Here is a 16,595-nt window from a genome sequence, read left to right as displayed (position 1 = left end):
TGCTTTATAAAGCAACCTGTAGCCCTAGTAAATTTTATGCAATATTCCACAAGCAGTAGCCCTGATATGAAAGTCAGCAGGCAGAGATTCTAAAGTCAAATAATGTGTGAGTAGCACTCTGTGGCTGATAAGTGTGATCTTTTGTGTTACCTATTCAATGTACTGTAAGCCCTTCAGTGTGCCTTTAAGGAACTCATCTGCTTCCAAAAAATCATGGAAAAGAGCTAGAAAAGGAATGAGAGCTATAGGAAAAGTGAACTGACTGCATGATGTTCTCATAATAGTGGCTGTGTTTCAGTTAGTAAAAATTAATTTGTTTCTAGTAAGCAAAGTAGTAACAGAAACTCTCTCCAACTTCACTGTATTAAAACAAAATAATAATTTAAAGAAGATTGTTTGAAGGAGCACCTCCCAAGAGGCTTGCTCTTCTGTCCAGCCCTTGTTCACTGAGACACCTGTAGAGTCACTATGGCTGGGTCAGTGCAGGAATGATTCTCTGCTTCCGACTTGGGCAAGCCCAAGAGAAACTGGCAGACATTTGAGATACTACATCTTGGCACATAATAAAGAAAAAAAGACCATGACCCTAACTTCTCTCCCAAAGCTGCCCCTGCCCTTCCGGGTGACTTGTCTTCCATTGTCATTGGCCAACATTGGGCCATATGCAAACACCTCAACCAAGCATCTTCATGGGGACTGTTGCAACCATGACTAACCTGGGCCAGTCAGGATCTGCCCCTGCATGGGAACAAGGCCAGCCTATGCCACAGAGTGAAAGGGGCTCTCTGACGAAAGCAGGGTTGGCTGCCAGCAGTGTCTGTTATACCACACCTAGTTACATTGACAAGGCCTTATCAGACTGGAGTCCTTTTTTTTTTCTTTTTTTTTTAACTTGGCCTCTTAAATTGTTGAAATTCTGGGAGGTGGCCAAGAATGGGCATGTTCTAATTATTTTTCCATCTCCCTAAAGACAAACTGGAGGTTATTTTCCAAACACTAAAAACGTCTTATTAAATTTAAGAACTTAGAATTCTACAGATGCACCTCTCTGCTCCATGCTGTTCTCTCGAGACCTTCTGTTTATCTCACTTGGAAAAAGTCCAAGAAAAAAGTTCCCTTTGGGCAGATCTCCCTGGTCATTCAGTGCACATTTAACTGACTACGGTGGCCCCTTCCCCAGCCCCCTCATTCTCCAGTTTCACAAAGGGGCTCACTCAGCTGTTTGCCAGACTGTTCCTATTTAATGCTGTAAACTAATTCAATCATACTAGTCTAAAATGGCACTGTTTGTAATAAAAAAAATTGAAAACAGGCTATATATGTCATCAGTAAGGAACTGATTAAACTGTGGGCACGCCATACCTTGGAATATGTTGTAAATGAGGAAAAGAAAGGAAGAAATAAGAAAGAAAAGAGAGAGAGGAAAGTACTATATAGTACTCTTTATATAGTACTATAGAAATATAGGAAAGTACTATATAGTACTCTTTATATAGTACTATAGAAATATCTCCAGGATACATGTAGGGGGGGGAACAAGATGCAAAATAACATCTGCAGTATACTATTTTTTGTGTAAGCGTAGAGAGGCAGAGAGGGAAATAAGAAAATGAATATATTTACTCCTATTTGCATAAAAAAATATTGAGAAAAATCAATACTTATAAAGTGGTTATATTGAGACTACCATGGTTAGGGATAAGAGTGGAAAGGAAACTTCTCAGTGTATATCATTTTATATCATTTGACTTTTGAACCACATGCATGTATTACTTATTTAAAAAGATAATAAAAACAAAAATAAAAGAACCTGGCACGTAACTGCTTAACTTCCTAGTAAGCTCTGAGTAGAGGACCTCAAAAAGCCTCCACATTTTTCTTTCTCCAAGAATTGAGTTGACAAAACCTATTTTATATAGAGCCAAATATGGCCTGACATAGCTGGGTCAGGCCATTGAGCTGGAAGCTTCCCTTTTGACAAATGTTCAACAACATATGGCTCATGACAATGTCTTTTTCTACTCGTAGGAGTGCCTCCTAGTGATTACTATTTCTCTCCTAAATGTAAATATTTAAATATGTAACTTTTCTCATGGGTTTTCACATGTTTGTGTGAGAACTCATTTTAAATTTTAGAAAGCCTATTTTCTCATTTCAAGTTTTTAGACTTGGGAGTTGGTTTTTGATTTCAGCCTAGCAGATAAACAAAAGATGGTCAAGATAGGGCAGACCAAGCCATTCTGATCTTTCCATTTTAATTAATAACTCATGTATTTATTATAGCTTATCAATTTTACAAATATTCATAAGAGCATACTATTGCTAAATTCTGGGATACAATGTGAGCAGACAGAGATCTTATCCTCACTGAATTTGCATCCCAGTGAGTAAAAAAAAAAATGGTGAGAGATGGGATCACAGGGTAGAGCACAGCAGGGTTTTCCAACATAATGTAGGAGAGAGAGGTCGGGGAGAGCTTTACCTAAAAGGGGCGTTTAAGTGAAAGCCTGTAGAATGTGTAAGAATCATCCAAGAGAAGAGATGAAGAAAGCCTGAGAGTACAGGAGCTCAGAAGCCTTCACAACACCCCCTGTTCCGGGTAAGAAAACTGCCTCTCCCTTCCCCCCCCCCCACTCCCTCCCAACCCAGCCATCCCCACCTCCCTCCACCCTACCCCTTTGGAGTGCAAATAAAAAAATAAATTAAACATAAAAATAAAAAATGTATTTAAATCCCAAAAAGAAAACAAGAAAACTGCTTCTCCGTATCGCCACGTCATCCAGCATGATAAGTAGTCATGGTAGACTTTAATATAAGACTCTGTGGCCAGACTAATTTCCACTTTGCTCACATCCATATTTATCTTCGTCCCAGTCAGAAGTGTGAGACTTTAGCATCTGGCTCAATCCTCCCCTCTCCCCACCCCCACTCAAACACGTTACTACTAGGCCCTTTAGAAAGCCACATCCATCATCATTGAACTAGTCAAAGTATTAATGCTGTGAGTCAATGCATGCATTGGCACCAGACTGCCCGAATTCAAATCTTGTCACTTACTGGGGGAACTTAACTAGGATCTTATTGAGTGAAGAGGAAATCGGAGAGCAAAAACTTCCAGTGAATAAAAGATATGACCAAGACGCAGTATGAATTTCACATTGATAATAGCCATACAGAGAACATAATTATGCAATGATTCTAGAAAATAGCATTTCAAATGAATATCCTTAATATAGTATATTCCAAGGAGAACTAGAATCATGAAGAAATTTTAGTAATTTCATTGATTAGCATTGATTAGTTTTATGATTAGTTGTTATATTGGCATTCTTTTAAAACTACTATATTACACTTTAAAGCTATTTTTAAAGTATATTATATATGTGTATATTATGTATAGATACATAATATACACATAACGAGAATGAGAGAGGCCAAAGCAAAAAATGATTGTTAATATTTCTAGAGATGAAATTTTCAATGTATAAATTGAGATATTAAAAAGTAAAGCAAAAATCATTTAATCTTAAATTTGAATTGCGAATATCAGTCTAAACCTATGATAGTTTCCCTTTTAAAAAAGAGAGCATTCTGTCCCCTGTAGCACTTGTGCCATTCTGCTGTATCTGCTCAGCAAAGCACCAATGCTGATTCAGCTTCATTCCCTCCCACCTCTGCTATAGAAGATTCATAAATGTATGTATTGGCATTGAAGTACCACACAGTCACGGTCTTTGTGGAGAATTTCATAGATTTGTATTCATCATCTATTCTAATCCCTCTGTTAATGTGCTTTTCTGTATTACAGAAATGGAAAAGCTAAAACAAAGAAACACAAAGAAAACTATATTTGCAGACTCCTCTGCAGTTATATTTGGAAGATGTAAATGAGGCAGGACACCTTTTCCCTTGCTTTGGCTGTTGCTGCCAAGCACATTTTGGGAGACATTTTTCTGCAATAGCATTCCAATGAGCATTTGCTAGTTTTATGGGATATGGTAGCCAATCCCCAAGATGGCACCTGGTGATTCTTGTCTCCCAGTACTCACATTCTTGTGTGGTCCCCTTCCATGGTGAATGAGGTCTGACTCATGACTCATAGAATATCACAGAAGTGATTGATTGATTGATGTGACTTCTGAGTCTGGGTCATACAAAACATTGCTGCTGCTTCCTGGGTCTCTTGGGTCACTCTCTCTAGGGAAAGCCAGCCACCATGCGGTGTAGAGGCTCACTACAGCTTGTGGAGAGGCCCACGTGGAGGGAGAAGTGAGGCATCCCCCAGGACATCCCTGTCAGCCACCTTGGAAGTAGACCCTCCAGCCTGTGTCAAGCCTTCAGATGACTACAGCCCAAGGCAAGATCTGACTAAATTTCATGAGAATTCTGGAGCCAGACTGTATAGCCAAGGCAATTACACATTTCTGACCTGCGAGAGATAGTAAATGTTTATTGTTGTCTTAAAGTTTTGGGTAACTGGTTAGGCAGCAATATAATATATGGGGTTGAGAGCTTTGGCAGCAGCCGTACTCTCGAAGCCAACACTTACCCATCTGGGGCGGAGATAACTTTGTTTTATCAGGTCCGTTTGGCCACATTGTACTGAGTGGCATTCTCGATCACCCAGCCTAATGCACACTCCTCCCATCCTTTCAACGACTTTGCAAGCATGGGTTCTCTGTATTCCATCTTTTTCTGCTTAAAATAGTTGGATTGGTATCCGTTTTCTGCAACTGAGCTTAACCTAATAAAAATATTCACCTCAAATCAATAGCCAGACACAAGAGACATTCCTGTTAAAGTAAGAAATAAGACAAGGAAATTGGCTATCAACAGTATTATTTAACACCAGTCTGGACGTGCTGTTTCATTATTGTATTGCAAAGGAGGCAAAATTGTCCCTATGTACAATAAGGTGACATAATTGTCTACCAGGAAAATTTGAATGGATAAGCTGAAAATAAAAACTATTAAGAAATTTCAATGGGCTAGTCAGTTACAAATTTAACAAAAAAAGATGAGTAGCTCTCCTGCATAGCAGCAATAACCATATAGAAAATATAAAAGAAGATAATCTAGCCCAGTAACAAACTATGCATTAAATAACTGGGAGGGATACATTAATAAACTTAATGCAATTTTTATAAAAATTCCAACTTCTTTGAACTTAAAAATTTATGAAGTTATCTGGAAGAATAAACATTCATCCGTTGATAAAAATTCTGAGAAAGTAAAACAAAGGACTCGTATGAGATATTTTATAAAGCTGCAGTAAAAATGGAATGATTTTGCTCCCAGAATGATGAGACTGATCAGAGAACCAGAAGAAAAAGAGCAGAAATAGATCCAACTGCATGTAAGAATTTGACATATAGGATTCATGTTGAAAAACAAGAGGAGCAGGTATGAATTGTTCAATAAATTTTATTGTGGCAGATCCCGTTTTGGAAAACTATATTCCTATGCCACATTTTATACCAGAATAAATTCTATTTGGATGAAAATGAAATAAACTGTCACTCGTGTTGTTAAAAAACACACTTAGTAAAATAGAAGTAGAAGTAATTAAAGAAGTTCGAAAACATACAGGTAAATATTAGTATTATATAGGTTAATAAAGACTTCTTAGGCTTAATATTAGAGCCAGAACCCATGAAGAAAAATTTGATAGGTTGACTATTATATAATTATAGCAAAACAAGAAATTTTAGTCCTTCCATTCCCCAATAAATAATCAACTGGGTGAAAATTGGAACATATATGGAACAATCTATGTTTTCCTTATAACGCAGAAATTCATCTAAATCAAGAAGAAAAAAGACAAACATTTTTCCTTACAAACGTCTTTTACCTCCTCAAAGAAAAATAGACTAAGGAGGTGAAAAGGTTGTTCACATTATAAATCAATCAGTATGAAAAAAACACTAACCTTCTCATAATCAAGGAAATGCAAATCCACATGAAAATATGCCACTTTTGTTTTTGATTGGCACATTTTTAAAAGATTTTATTTATTTGTCTTTAGAGAGGAAGGGAAGGAGAGAAGGAGAGAAATATCAATGTGTGGTTGCCTCCCGTGAGTCCCCGGCTAGGAACTGGCCGGCAACCCAGGAATGTGGCCTGACCGGGAATTGAACCGGGAATCGAACTGCGATCCTACGGCTCGCAGGCCCGCGCTCAATCCACTGAGCTACACCAGCCAGGCCGGTACACTTTTAAAAGAACAAATCCACTGTCATTTCACATGTTGGAACTAAATAATGTCATGCACCATTGGTTAGACATACCTTTCCATAGGTAATAGAGTCTATATATAAATATTTTAGAAATTCTACTACAAAAATTTANGGAAGGGAAGGAGAGAAGGAGAGAAATATCAATGTGTGGTTGCCTCCCGTGAGTCCCCGGCTAGGAACTGGCCCGCAACCCAGGCATGTGGCCTGACTGGGAATCGAACCGCGATCCTACGGCTCGCAGGCCCGCGCTCAATCCACTGAGCTACACCAGCCAGGCCAGTACACTTTTAAAAGAACAAATCCACTGTCATTTCACATGTTGGAACTAAATAATGTCATGCACCATTGGTTAGACATACCTTTCCATAGGTAATAGAGTCTATATATAAATATTTTGTCTAGAAATTCTACTACAAAAATTTATTCTAAGGAAGTTATAGAATAAGTGAACCAAGATATTTGCAAAGCATTACCGTGTGGTTTGTAATATTGTTACTGAGCAAACTGGGACCTAGTGCCTTCACATATGACCCAACAATTAGTGTTGAAGGAAACAGGTTTTAACTAACAGTTCCAACCTCGGAGGTGCTGAGAGCACTTCTGCTTAGAGCCCTCCTTTTCCATGAGACCCAGAACCTCCCTCGCTTTCCAAAAGGCTACAAGCCAAAACATGTACAGAAGTTTCCCATATTTTTTATTTGCTCATTGGCTAGTTAAGCAAACAGATTTCCATCCTTTTTGAAATGTGCACTTGTGGGCTTTAGAGACATCATCCTTTTGCCGCAGCCTTTTTCTATATGATTTTGGGTGCGCTGTTCTTAGCTTTCGTGTAATGGTTCAGGAAAATGTGTGGTGTGTTACACTGGATTATGTTGGACTCCAGGGAAGCACATGTCCCAAGAGAGTGGCTTCTCAGTATGTCCTTCAAAGAAGTCTGCAACTCAGCAGTCCTGGTCACAGTTCAGCTTCAAGCATTTTTCATGAGCCTGGGTGGCTGAGCAGGTCCCTGCAGCTCCATCAGCTCTGCCACCATCTTCTTTAGGCAGACCTCCTCTCTCACTGCAGACCTAGTAGCTCTTTTTCCTTCTGACCTTCAGCCCACCCTAATTTAAATGCTTGGTCTAGAACTTCCTATGTTAGTTCATATCTGGCCCTTCCTATAGGGCATTAGTGTCTTTTTTTTTTTTTTGTCAGTTCCCCAGTGTCTTTTACCCCTTTCGGCTACCATTTTTAGTCAGGGCAAACGTTCCCAGTAAGTTGTAAAATTCCGGAAATGGAATTCTAGACAGTCATCAAAAACAAGCATGTGGATCTACATTTAGTTGCATGAAGAAGTCCACCATATATGCATACCAAAACAGTAGAATTCAAAGAAATAAAACAAAACAATGTGTGTATGTACATAGAAAATCTCTTTATAGCAAAAATTAATATAACAAAATATAACAAAAAATTAATATAACAAAATATAGCAGAAATCAATATAATTATTATATTTATTATATAAATATAGTAAATTAACATAGCAAAATTTTAATAAGTTATTTTGGGATAGTTACATTGTGGGTAATGTCTGTCTATTTTTAATACATTTCTGAATTTTTTGCAATGATCATTAAAACTAGAAAAAGAAAAAGAAAACAGCTGGAAGAAAACAAGAGTGAGCAGAGTAAGGAGAAGAAAAAGGATGAATGGCAAAAGGGCTAGAGGAATTATTTCCTGGGAGGTTTACTCTTGCTTCACTTGCTTTTTTGTATTTTGAGGCTACCTTGTAAAAAATTCCTTCTCTTTCAGTTTTCTACTTGTTTTAGTCCAACTGGAGAGGTTCTTAAGCCGTGTATATTTAAACCAAAATCTTGTAGTCTATATATAGGGAAAAATATAATAGATTAATCCATGATTTTGAATTTTTCTTAAGGAGAAAATGCAGTTGGATGGGATTAGCAGCCACACAAAACACCTGTAACTCAAGGCAAATCAGACAATATATCACCTTGAACTGTTCAATATTCGACTTTAACAAAAGCTTTTCCTAGTGGAAAGGTTAAAAGGGACATGGAGGCCATTGATTTATTCTTCTAGATACCATAGATCATAATCATTTTGCCCCTGGTAGAATTGTTTTCATTAGTTGGCCTTTAGTACTATGCCTTCAGCCAAAACTGGAAACCTTCTTTATTCAATTATTTGACAAATATTTATTGAAGTCTAAGCTGTGCTAGGGACTGATTTGGATATTTGGGACCTATCGATGAATGCCCAGTTTTCATTGAACTTGCTTTCTATCCTTCTAAGAAACAGCCATGTAAATAAAAGTAGTTATTGTTGAGGTTAATTGCTGCTTTATTCAATTTTCTCTAGAGAAGTTTAAAACCTAAGAACTTGAAAAGTGGTTAGGGAATTCATACACTGTTTACTCATGAATAAACAAAAGAAAGTTTGCTTCTCTCTGTGCCCCGCCCCCTCTCTGTTTTTTGTTTGGGCTGCCTGGAAACTTAGTCTATTGTTAGCTCAATTTGTCTGTTTTTCAGAACTATACTTTCCCTTTTGGAAATCCTTATCTTCCTATTTCATCTATATTGTCACTGATCTTGCCTGTTAAAAATTTGAATTGTTTTGTTTCTAATGTATTTGTGACCTGCTGCCAATCTAAAATACCTTGTGGAATTAAGGGAACAAATATAACACTATGAGGAAACAAATTGAGAATGTGGTGAATTTTTCCAAAGAAATAAGCTTGTTTCTTCAAAACACCAATATGAAGAAAAACTAAAAAGTAAAAGGGACTAATCTCTTTTGAGAACATAGGAACCAATGTAGTGACTCTCATTTGGACCCTGGCTCAAAAGAAAATATCCACATAAAAGATTATTCCGGGGAAATTTGAATAGGCCTTGGTTATAGTATTACCAAATAATTGTTAATTTTCTGAAGACCTGATAATAGTGTTATGATTATAAAAGAGAATGTCCTTATATTTGGAGAGGCATAGTGAAGTATGTTAGGGTGGTGTGTCTTGTCTGCAACTTTGGGACGACTCAGGAAAAAAAATGTTTTTATATATACTTATATGCAGGTAAAGCAACATATAGCAAGGCGTTAATTGCTGAATTGTTGAGTCTGGGTTTTGGGTTAAATTAGAGCGAAATGTACTTCATTCTATATGTTTGAGAGTTTTTATAAGAAAAAGTTTGAAAATTAAACTATATATGAATGATTTATTCCCCTCCCCCCTTTTTTTCTAGTACTCTGAGTGTTGGAATGAAAAGATGTTGTAGTATAGCGAATGGGGAAAGGTGCAATTTCAAGAAAGATCTGGTCACTAGTCTTAAATTCCGGAGAAATACAGGATAACTTTAAACTTATTCAGAAGTTGGCGTCTTAAAGGTTGTTTCTGAGCGAGAGTGGTTTCATTGGAAGTGGAAGAGAATGCAAAGTTGAGAAGTGAAGGCAGAGAGGATAGATCACTTTTGTAATAAACTCGGGGTTTTGTTGTTAGTTTTGAGGCTGTTACTATGACATCACTGGAGATCTGGAATTCTTCGCGCTCCAGGCCTCCCTGAACTCTCGCGATACTAGAGCCAGGCGGAGCGCGAAACGCCTTGGGAGGGGCTGGGTCTAGGGGACTGACTTCCGCCTAGGCCGTTGTCTCGGTGGCGCGGTCGAGTCATCGCGGCGCCTCGTTGTCTCGATCTTCGCTCCCTCCCCAGCCTGGGTGCGGAGGGTAGGCCCGCCGAGTGCAGGGGGGAGGCGACTCGGCTCTTCCCCTTAATTTCGTTCTGGACGGCTCACCGCTTACCCGCGCTGGGTCCTGGGGTCTCTGGGGCCCGCGAGGCCCGGTCTGAGAGGCTGGGGCCTACGTGGGCCCGCCTCTGGGCTCCATGAGGCACGTCCTGACCAAACTGCTGGCGGCCTCCGGCACCGACTCCCCGACCCACAGCGACAGCCCTGCGCAGGCCGCCCCGTGCTCTCTGTCCCCGGACCTGACCCGGGCGACAGCGGCGGAGGACGAAGAGACAGCGGCCTTTGGATCTCCTGGCAGTAAGCAGCCGCGCGGAGACCAGGGCGAGGTGGAGGGCCGGAGGGGGGCCCGCGGCGGCGTAGCGGTGCGCGCGCCCTCGCCGGAGGAGATGGAGGAGGAGGCGGTCGCCAGCGTCCCAGGGGAGGAGACGGAGGACATGGACTTTCTGTCCGGGCTGGAACTGGCGGATCTGCTGGACCCCCGGCAACCGGACTGGCACCTGGAGCCCGGGCTCAGCTCTCCCGGGCCCCTCTCCTCGTCCGGCGGAGGCTCAGATAGCGGCGGCCTATGGAGAGGGGACGACGACGACGAGTCTGCGGCTGCCGAGATGCAGCGCTTTTCTGACCTCCTGCAGAGGCTGTTAAACGGTATCGGAGGCTGCAGCAGCGGCAGTGACAGTGGCAGCGGCGAAAAGAGGCGGAGAAAGTCCCCTGGAGGAGGTGGCGGCGGCGGCGGCAGCGGCAATGACAACACCCAGGCGGCGACAAAGAGTCCTCGGAAGGCGGCGGCGGCTGCTGCCCGTCTTAATCGGCTGAAGAAAAAGGAATATGTGATGGGGCTGGAGAGTCGAGTCCGGGCTCTGGCAGCCGAGAACCAGGAGCTGCGGGCCGAGAATCGGGAGCTGGGCAAGCGCGTTCAAGCACTGCAGGAGGAGAGTCGCTACCTACGGGCCGTCTTGGCCAACGAGACCGGACTGGCTCGCTTGCTGAGCCGGCTGAGCGGCGTGGGACTGCGGCTGACCACCTCGCTCTTCAGAGACTCGCCCGCCGGTGACCATGACTACGCGTTGCCGGTGGGAAAGCAGCAGCAGGACCTGCTGGAAGAGGACGACTCAGCGGGAGGAGTGTGTCTTCATGTGGACAAGGATAAGGTGTCGGTGGAGTTCTGCTCGGCGTGCGCCCGGAAGGCGTCGTCTTCTCTTAAAATGTAGGGTCAAGTAATCTGCTCTTTATCCGCGTGTACCCCTTTCAGCTCCCTTACACCATGTAAAACACCTTAGTGGGACATCTTCACTGGACACATTTCAGGAGGAAAAAAAAGTAATATTGAATCTTTTAAGTGTTTAGCTAAAAGCATGAATGTGACACTGTAACCAACTCCCAATGATAACATGTGACTATTAAATCTCTCTGACAGTTTCTTTTTTAGGTGATTTCCTTCCTGCCAGGCTCCGTTGTAGGGGTTACAGAGCAGTCGTTCCCGCCTCACAACCTGGTAAGGATCCATCTCTTCACGTAACGCTCATGCTCTGCTGCTTAGTCTACTTTAATGGGCAACATCTCAATTTTGTGTGTGTGTGATTTTTTTTTTCTTTTTTGGAAGGTGGGAGGGGAATCTAATTTGGGCCCTGTCCACCCTGGAAACAGACTTGTGCTGGTCAATAATGTATTTAAGATGCTTCTTATGGTTGAAATAGCTGTTAATGTGTCCCTAATTGTTCAGACTCGCGTGTACCTAGCTCTTCTGTCCCCAGTGTGGACATGGCCTTGGATGACATCGATTCCAACTGTACACTGAAAGCTGCTAATAGAGATACAGTTTGGAGACAGTCAAACAGGTGAAGTTGAATGGAAGTTCCGAGTTGTACAAGGTGCAAATTGGAATTCCAACTTTAGAACAACTTTTCAGAGGTTGACAATAAATGTTTGGGGCATGCACAAATAATGTGATAGTTATTTTGCTGGAAATGAAGTGAAATAACTCTTAAATATTCAAGAATGCCTTTTAGTTTTAAGTAGAAGATACAGAAATACAATATTCAGATTAGTAGATTTTAATATCTCACCATTACAGAAATTGGAAATTAACATGCATATCAGACTCCTGTGTTAGTTACTTGAAGGAGGAATAAGAATGGTTAATGGAATGTTTCTTTGAGAACCAGCACAGTGATACTACCCTGTCACTGAGAATGAATACATTGTTGAACACCTTTATTTTTGTTGTATTAAAATTTTAGGTTAAATTTATGTATGATTAGATTTTGAAGGTTGTGAAATATGAATGAAAACATGTAAAGTGAGGCTTCACAAAGAATCTTATTTTCTTATTTTCTGTATTTAAAAGGTATTTGTCCTATTTAAAAATAATTTTAGAAGTCGAGTGGTTCTGGCTACTTAATGACATGATTGACTCTTTTTCCAAAGATGGGATACATTCTTCCCTTGAAGTACTCTTATCTATTGTCCAATTGTATATATTGAGTTACGGTGGCCTTTGGTGTAAGAGGCATTAAGAAATTCTTTGTGAAACATCACTGTTTGATAAAGTATATACCTATTTAGCATCCTTGTTTTTCTTTGTGCTAAAGTGGATACAGCTGTTGGGGCAGAAGAGACGGGACCAGCTGCTGGCCACATTTCCTGCTTTATTTTAAAAGGTAGTATAAGAAATGAGGAAAAAGAGGTAATATCAGGGCTTCTGCTGTCTTACTTTAAAATGTTCATAATTAAAAAGTATTTTCCAGCAGTCCAAAGATGTAAGTTATCTTACACACATAATGTTCTATTTTGTTGTTATTTGGTTATGAAAATGGAATCCTTGTTCTTGCACAACTGTAAATGTTTTGTTGCTAGATAATGCTATTTGAGACCTAACTTGGTCTCTGGTTTCCAGTGCATCACAGCAGATTTTGTAAAATCATCTACTGCACTTGAGCATGAATGGGTAGTAGCCAAACTCACAACCTAGAGTGATGAACCTGCTTATACTTAAGTGCAGGAGCAAGCCCCTCACAATGCATGGATTTTTAGTGCCTACTGAAATATAAATATTTAAATATATATAAATATATACAAATATATATTTATATATATATCAAAAGTAGTTGGAAAAGTTATTTGAAATGACTAATTTGTGCTATCTTTATGGAATATGTTAAATGTAGCTTTTTGAAACAAAAGCCTTGAATTGAAATTTAATTAATACTTGAACATTTTGTATATATTTCTTTGTATATAATTTTGTGCAGTACCAATCACAAAAATATGGTGTCATAATAAAATCAGGTTTGTTGATCTTTCAGTTATGGGCTCAAACAATTTTTTCATCTCTAATATAACACTGAAAAATAATGGATGAGAATAGGAAAAATGATTGTTGTTAATACTGACTGTGGGTCTTAAAAGGTTCTAGGAGCAGTAAGTGTGTTTTTTCTAAAAATTATACGATTCCTTGGAATATTTTCTTCTTACGCCAATGATTTTCCTGCATTATTTGAAGTTCGGGCTGGGGACAAACAGTAGTCAAAAGCTTTCTGAATTGGGATGCTTTGAAATTCCAAGTGTAGATTTGTAGAATGTCATTTTATAAATGGCAGTTTTTTGGAAATACTTGATTAAGAACTTTTGAAAGTGGAGATTAGTTTCACCTATTTTTAAAGCTGCTTTGTTAGGTTACTTAGGTTTTAATTGTCTTAGTGTCCATTTCATTTTCTTTTTCTAATTTTGGTGACTCAGTGATTTTTGTCATTTTTTACATCAACTTCATGGTCTTGTTTTTACATGGTATTGCATGTATTTTAGGACCTGTCTATCAGGGGCTTTAAATAAATTTGGTCATATTTATGTGTAAGCACATTTTACTGTAAATGTTTTGAGTTTCTGAATTTACAACAGATCTGTTTATTTGAATATGTAGTAAACAATATCTTAAAAGTGTCGTATTCATTACTTGTTAATTAAAAAGGTTATGATTAATATAAAACTGTTGTCTTACTATTTTTAGAAAATTGTATTCTGATGAATAATAGATAAAGGTGATTTCTGGAATATATGGATTGTTTTGAAATTTTCAGGTTTGGCTGTTTACTAAAATGGATGAAAACAATTTAGTATTTTGGCAACATTTTTTTCCTCCTAATTTTGTCTCTATGGCAAAGTGATAAAAAACTAGACTTAAAGATACAGCTTTTTAATATTTGTCTTCTGATGGTGACAGGAATTCATACATTAATTGAACTAACACATCATATTGATCTACTATTTCTATCATATTGACTTACTGTTTCTGCACTTCCTTGACCTGACTTAACTTAAAATGTCCATGTTTCTTAAAATGTAGTCACACTTCTGCTATAAGCCGACAAAAAGTGTTCAGAATATTTTAAATATTTGTACATTTTATAATCACTAAATTAATCTCTCTCTCTTCTCTTTAAACAGCTTAGCAGTGTCTGCAAAAAACGAATCTTTTCCTACAACCTGTTAACTGACTGGACTGATGATAACAAAGTAATTGTGGGAGCCATGTCGGTCAAAAATTTGGCATCTGCTGAAAAAAATGAATGCCATTTTCAAGTTCCCAAATTACTTCTATACTGGTTTCACTTTCCAGATTTCACTTTCCAGAAATGGAGATATGAAAAGATTCTCTGGAATCCTTGAAAGACTTAATAGAAATACATGAGACTAAGTTAATTTTGGAACAAAATTAGACTTTTTTTTTTGTCTTTCATAGGAGTGATACTCAGTTCTTCGTATACTTTTTAAAAACTTGTAACCATTGGAGAAGAGAATTATAGTATTTCATCAAGGAGTTATTATTAGGTTCTTTACATTATCAAGAGCACATTCTATGGAATTACATTTAGTGGAGTGGAATTGCATAAACAGGCCATCAGTGATCACAGGCATATCATGAGTTCGTATCTATTTCCTGGAACATGAGAAATAATCTGAAGTACAGATAGATCTTGCCAAGTAGAATGTGAAAGTTAATGTACAGTCCTTAACTATAAAGAGTAACCTTTTTAAATAGATGCATTGTCTGTGTATCTTTGAAAAAGTTGATTTATGATTAACTATGCGGGTAGTTAATTGCAATTCAGAGTAATACCAGGATGTGTGGATTCTGAGGTTTTGGCTTATTGAGCTTTCTCTGAGTACTTGATAACTTTCTTTTGCATATTTTGAGATTTTTAATGAATGGTATACTAGTTTCTACTGTTCTACATAAATTAAAATTTCTCTAGTCTTATGTAAGGGCTTTAGTATTCTGGATGATGGGAGTGGCTTTTTTCATGGAATATGGTTGTTTTACTTAATTGAAACATTTTCCCAGTTTATTACAGTGTGGAAAAACACTCAAAACTCTGGATTGTTCTATTTCATTTTTGTTGGATTGTGTTAATACATTCTTTCACCTGGTCTAGATTGAGCTGTGCTCTCTTACATGGGGGAAGTATGCAGGCGATAGAAGTGGGAGAGCATAGGACAGAGGCTCTCATTTCTTTTCTCTCCATAGTCATAACTACAGTTTGGTTATTGTACGGTATTATATAAAACCTTATTAAATCCATGCAGTGTCTTGTATTCCAAGTGTATTCAGTGTCTGTTATACCTGGCAGCAAAGAGCATTCCCAGTGGTTTATACTTACGTGACTGGACAGGTGCTTCTACAGTACAAACAGTACAGATGGTTGTAATTCCACAAGCAATGATTAGACATCAACACTGTTTGGCAGCTATACCACTTTGATGGAATACAAAGTGGGTAATTCATAGATATGTGATTACCAAGTTCACCATTTTGAAGGTTTAAAGGTCTTATTAACTTGGTCAGGTTTTTAAGATATAAGCAACCTGATAACTAGGTAGGAAAATATTTTCAAGTTTTTACATTTTCCCCCCAGACTCACTTTCAAAACAAAGTTTTGAGACCCCCCCCAAATGTTTTTATTTTTATATTTTATTGTGCTTTTTTCTTTTTCAGAAGCCAGGTAGTTGCCAACTAAGCCAGGAATCAAAATGAGGGAGGGCTTTCATTAGAAACTTGAAGTGTTTTGTTTGGCCAGCACAGTGTATTTTATATATTTGAACTTGAATACCACAGTAGTCTGTCTGGTTACTCCCTATTGTCTTTTAATACCAGACTGAGCTCTAGCCTAAACTGCAAATAGTCATTTACTTCCAGTTTTGAAATGCAGAAAAACTAAACTGGAGAAACTATAAATTTTATTCAGAAAGTAAATTATAATTAGGATCATAAATCATGATATTAGAAAAATATTATTTACATTTTTTAGATATAGGTTAATAGAAAGTTGGTCACTAACTTGACTCTTTCATTGCTTTGGTTACTGACAGTAGTGTTTTAATTCCTAGTTTTTTACCTTTCCCCAATTTGTACATTTCAGCATTTGTTACTTTGGTATTTACCACACTTTTAAAAAAGCCAATTCACAACAGACTTTAGTAATATTTTAAAATCTTGTTGATCTTGTTACTTGTTTTGATGAAAATATCTTGCTCAGTTTTGGATTAATTTAAAAATCTGGTTGCTTATGGTGTTTGAACATTGTGTAGTTGTGCTAATATGCACAGATTTGAATTTTATTA

The 16,595-nt window shown here is 38.4% G+C and overlaps 1 protein-coding gene across 7 annotated transcripts; it reads left to right on the top strand.

Moving 5' to 3' along the window:
- Positions 1-9,844: 9,844 nt before the first annotated feature.
- On the top strand, positions 9,845-15,569 carry CREBZF (CREB/ATF bZIP transcription factor). Of its 7 annotated transcripts, none has more exons than XM_037042867.1 (4): positions 9,845-11,184; positions 11,395-11,815; positions 12,569-12,637; positions 14,421-15,569. In XM_037042867.1, the coding sequence occupies exons 1-2, from the start codon at positions 10,118-10,120 to the stop codon at positions 11,408-11,410; spliced, it is 1,083 nt and encodes a 360-aa protein (XP_036898762.1). In that variant the 5' UTR covers positions 9,845-10,117; the 3' UTR covers positions 11,411-11,815; positions 12,569-12,637; positions 14,421-15,569. The 7 variants fall into 7 exon arrangements, with proteins under 7 accessions (XP_036898762.1, XP_036898758.1, XP_036898759.1 ...); XM_037042866.1 differs by having other exon boundaries at positions 9,846-11,184; positions 11,395-11,472; XM_037042863.1 differs by having other exon boundaries at positions 11,395-12,637.
- The last annotated feature ends 1,026 nt before the right edge of the window (positions 15,570-16,595 follow it).

This window comes from Sturnira hondurensis, unplaced genomic scaffold (genome assembly GCF_014824575.4).
Source record: "Sturnira hondurensis isolate 20B ecotype Veracruz unplaced genomic scaffold, ASM1482457v3 Scaffold0003801, whole genome shotgun sequence".
In the NCBI taxonomy this organism is placed as follows: domain Eukaryota; kingdom Metazoa; phylum Chordata; class Mammalia; order Chiroptera; family Phyllostomidae; genus Sturnira; species Sturnira hondurensis.
Note: the sequence above shows the minus strand (reverse complement) of the source record. Positions and strands in the feature narration are given on the sequence as shown.

Bases quoted from the DNA above. Each gene is read 5' to 3' on its own strand.
- CREBZF (XM_037042867.1), top strand. From the start codon at position 10,118: ATGAGGCACGTCCTGACCAAACTGCTGGCGGCCTCCGGCACCGACTCC.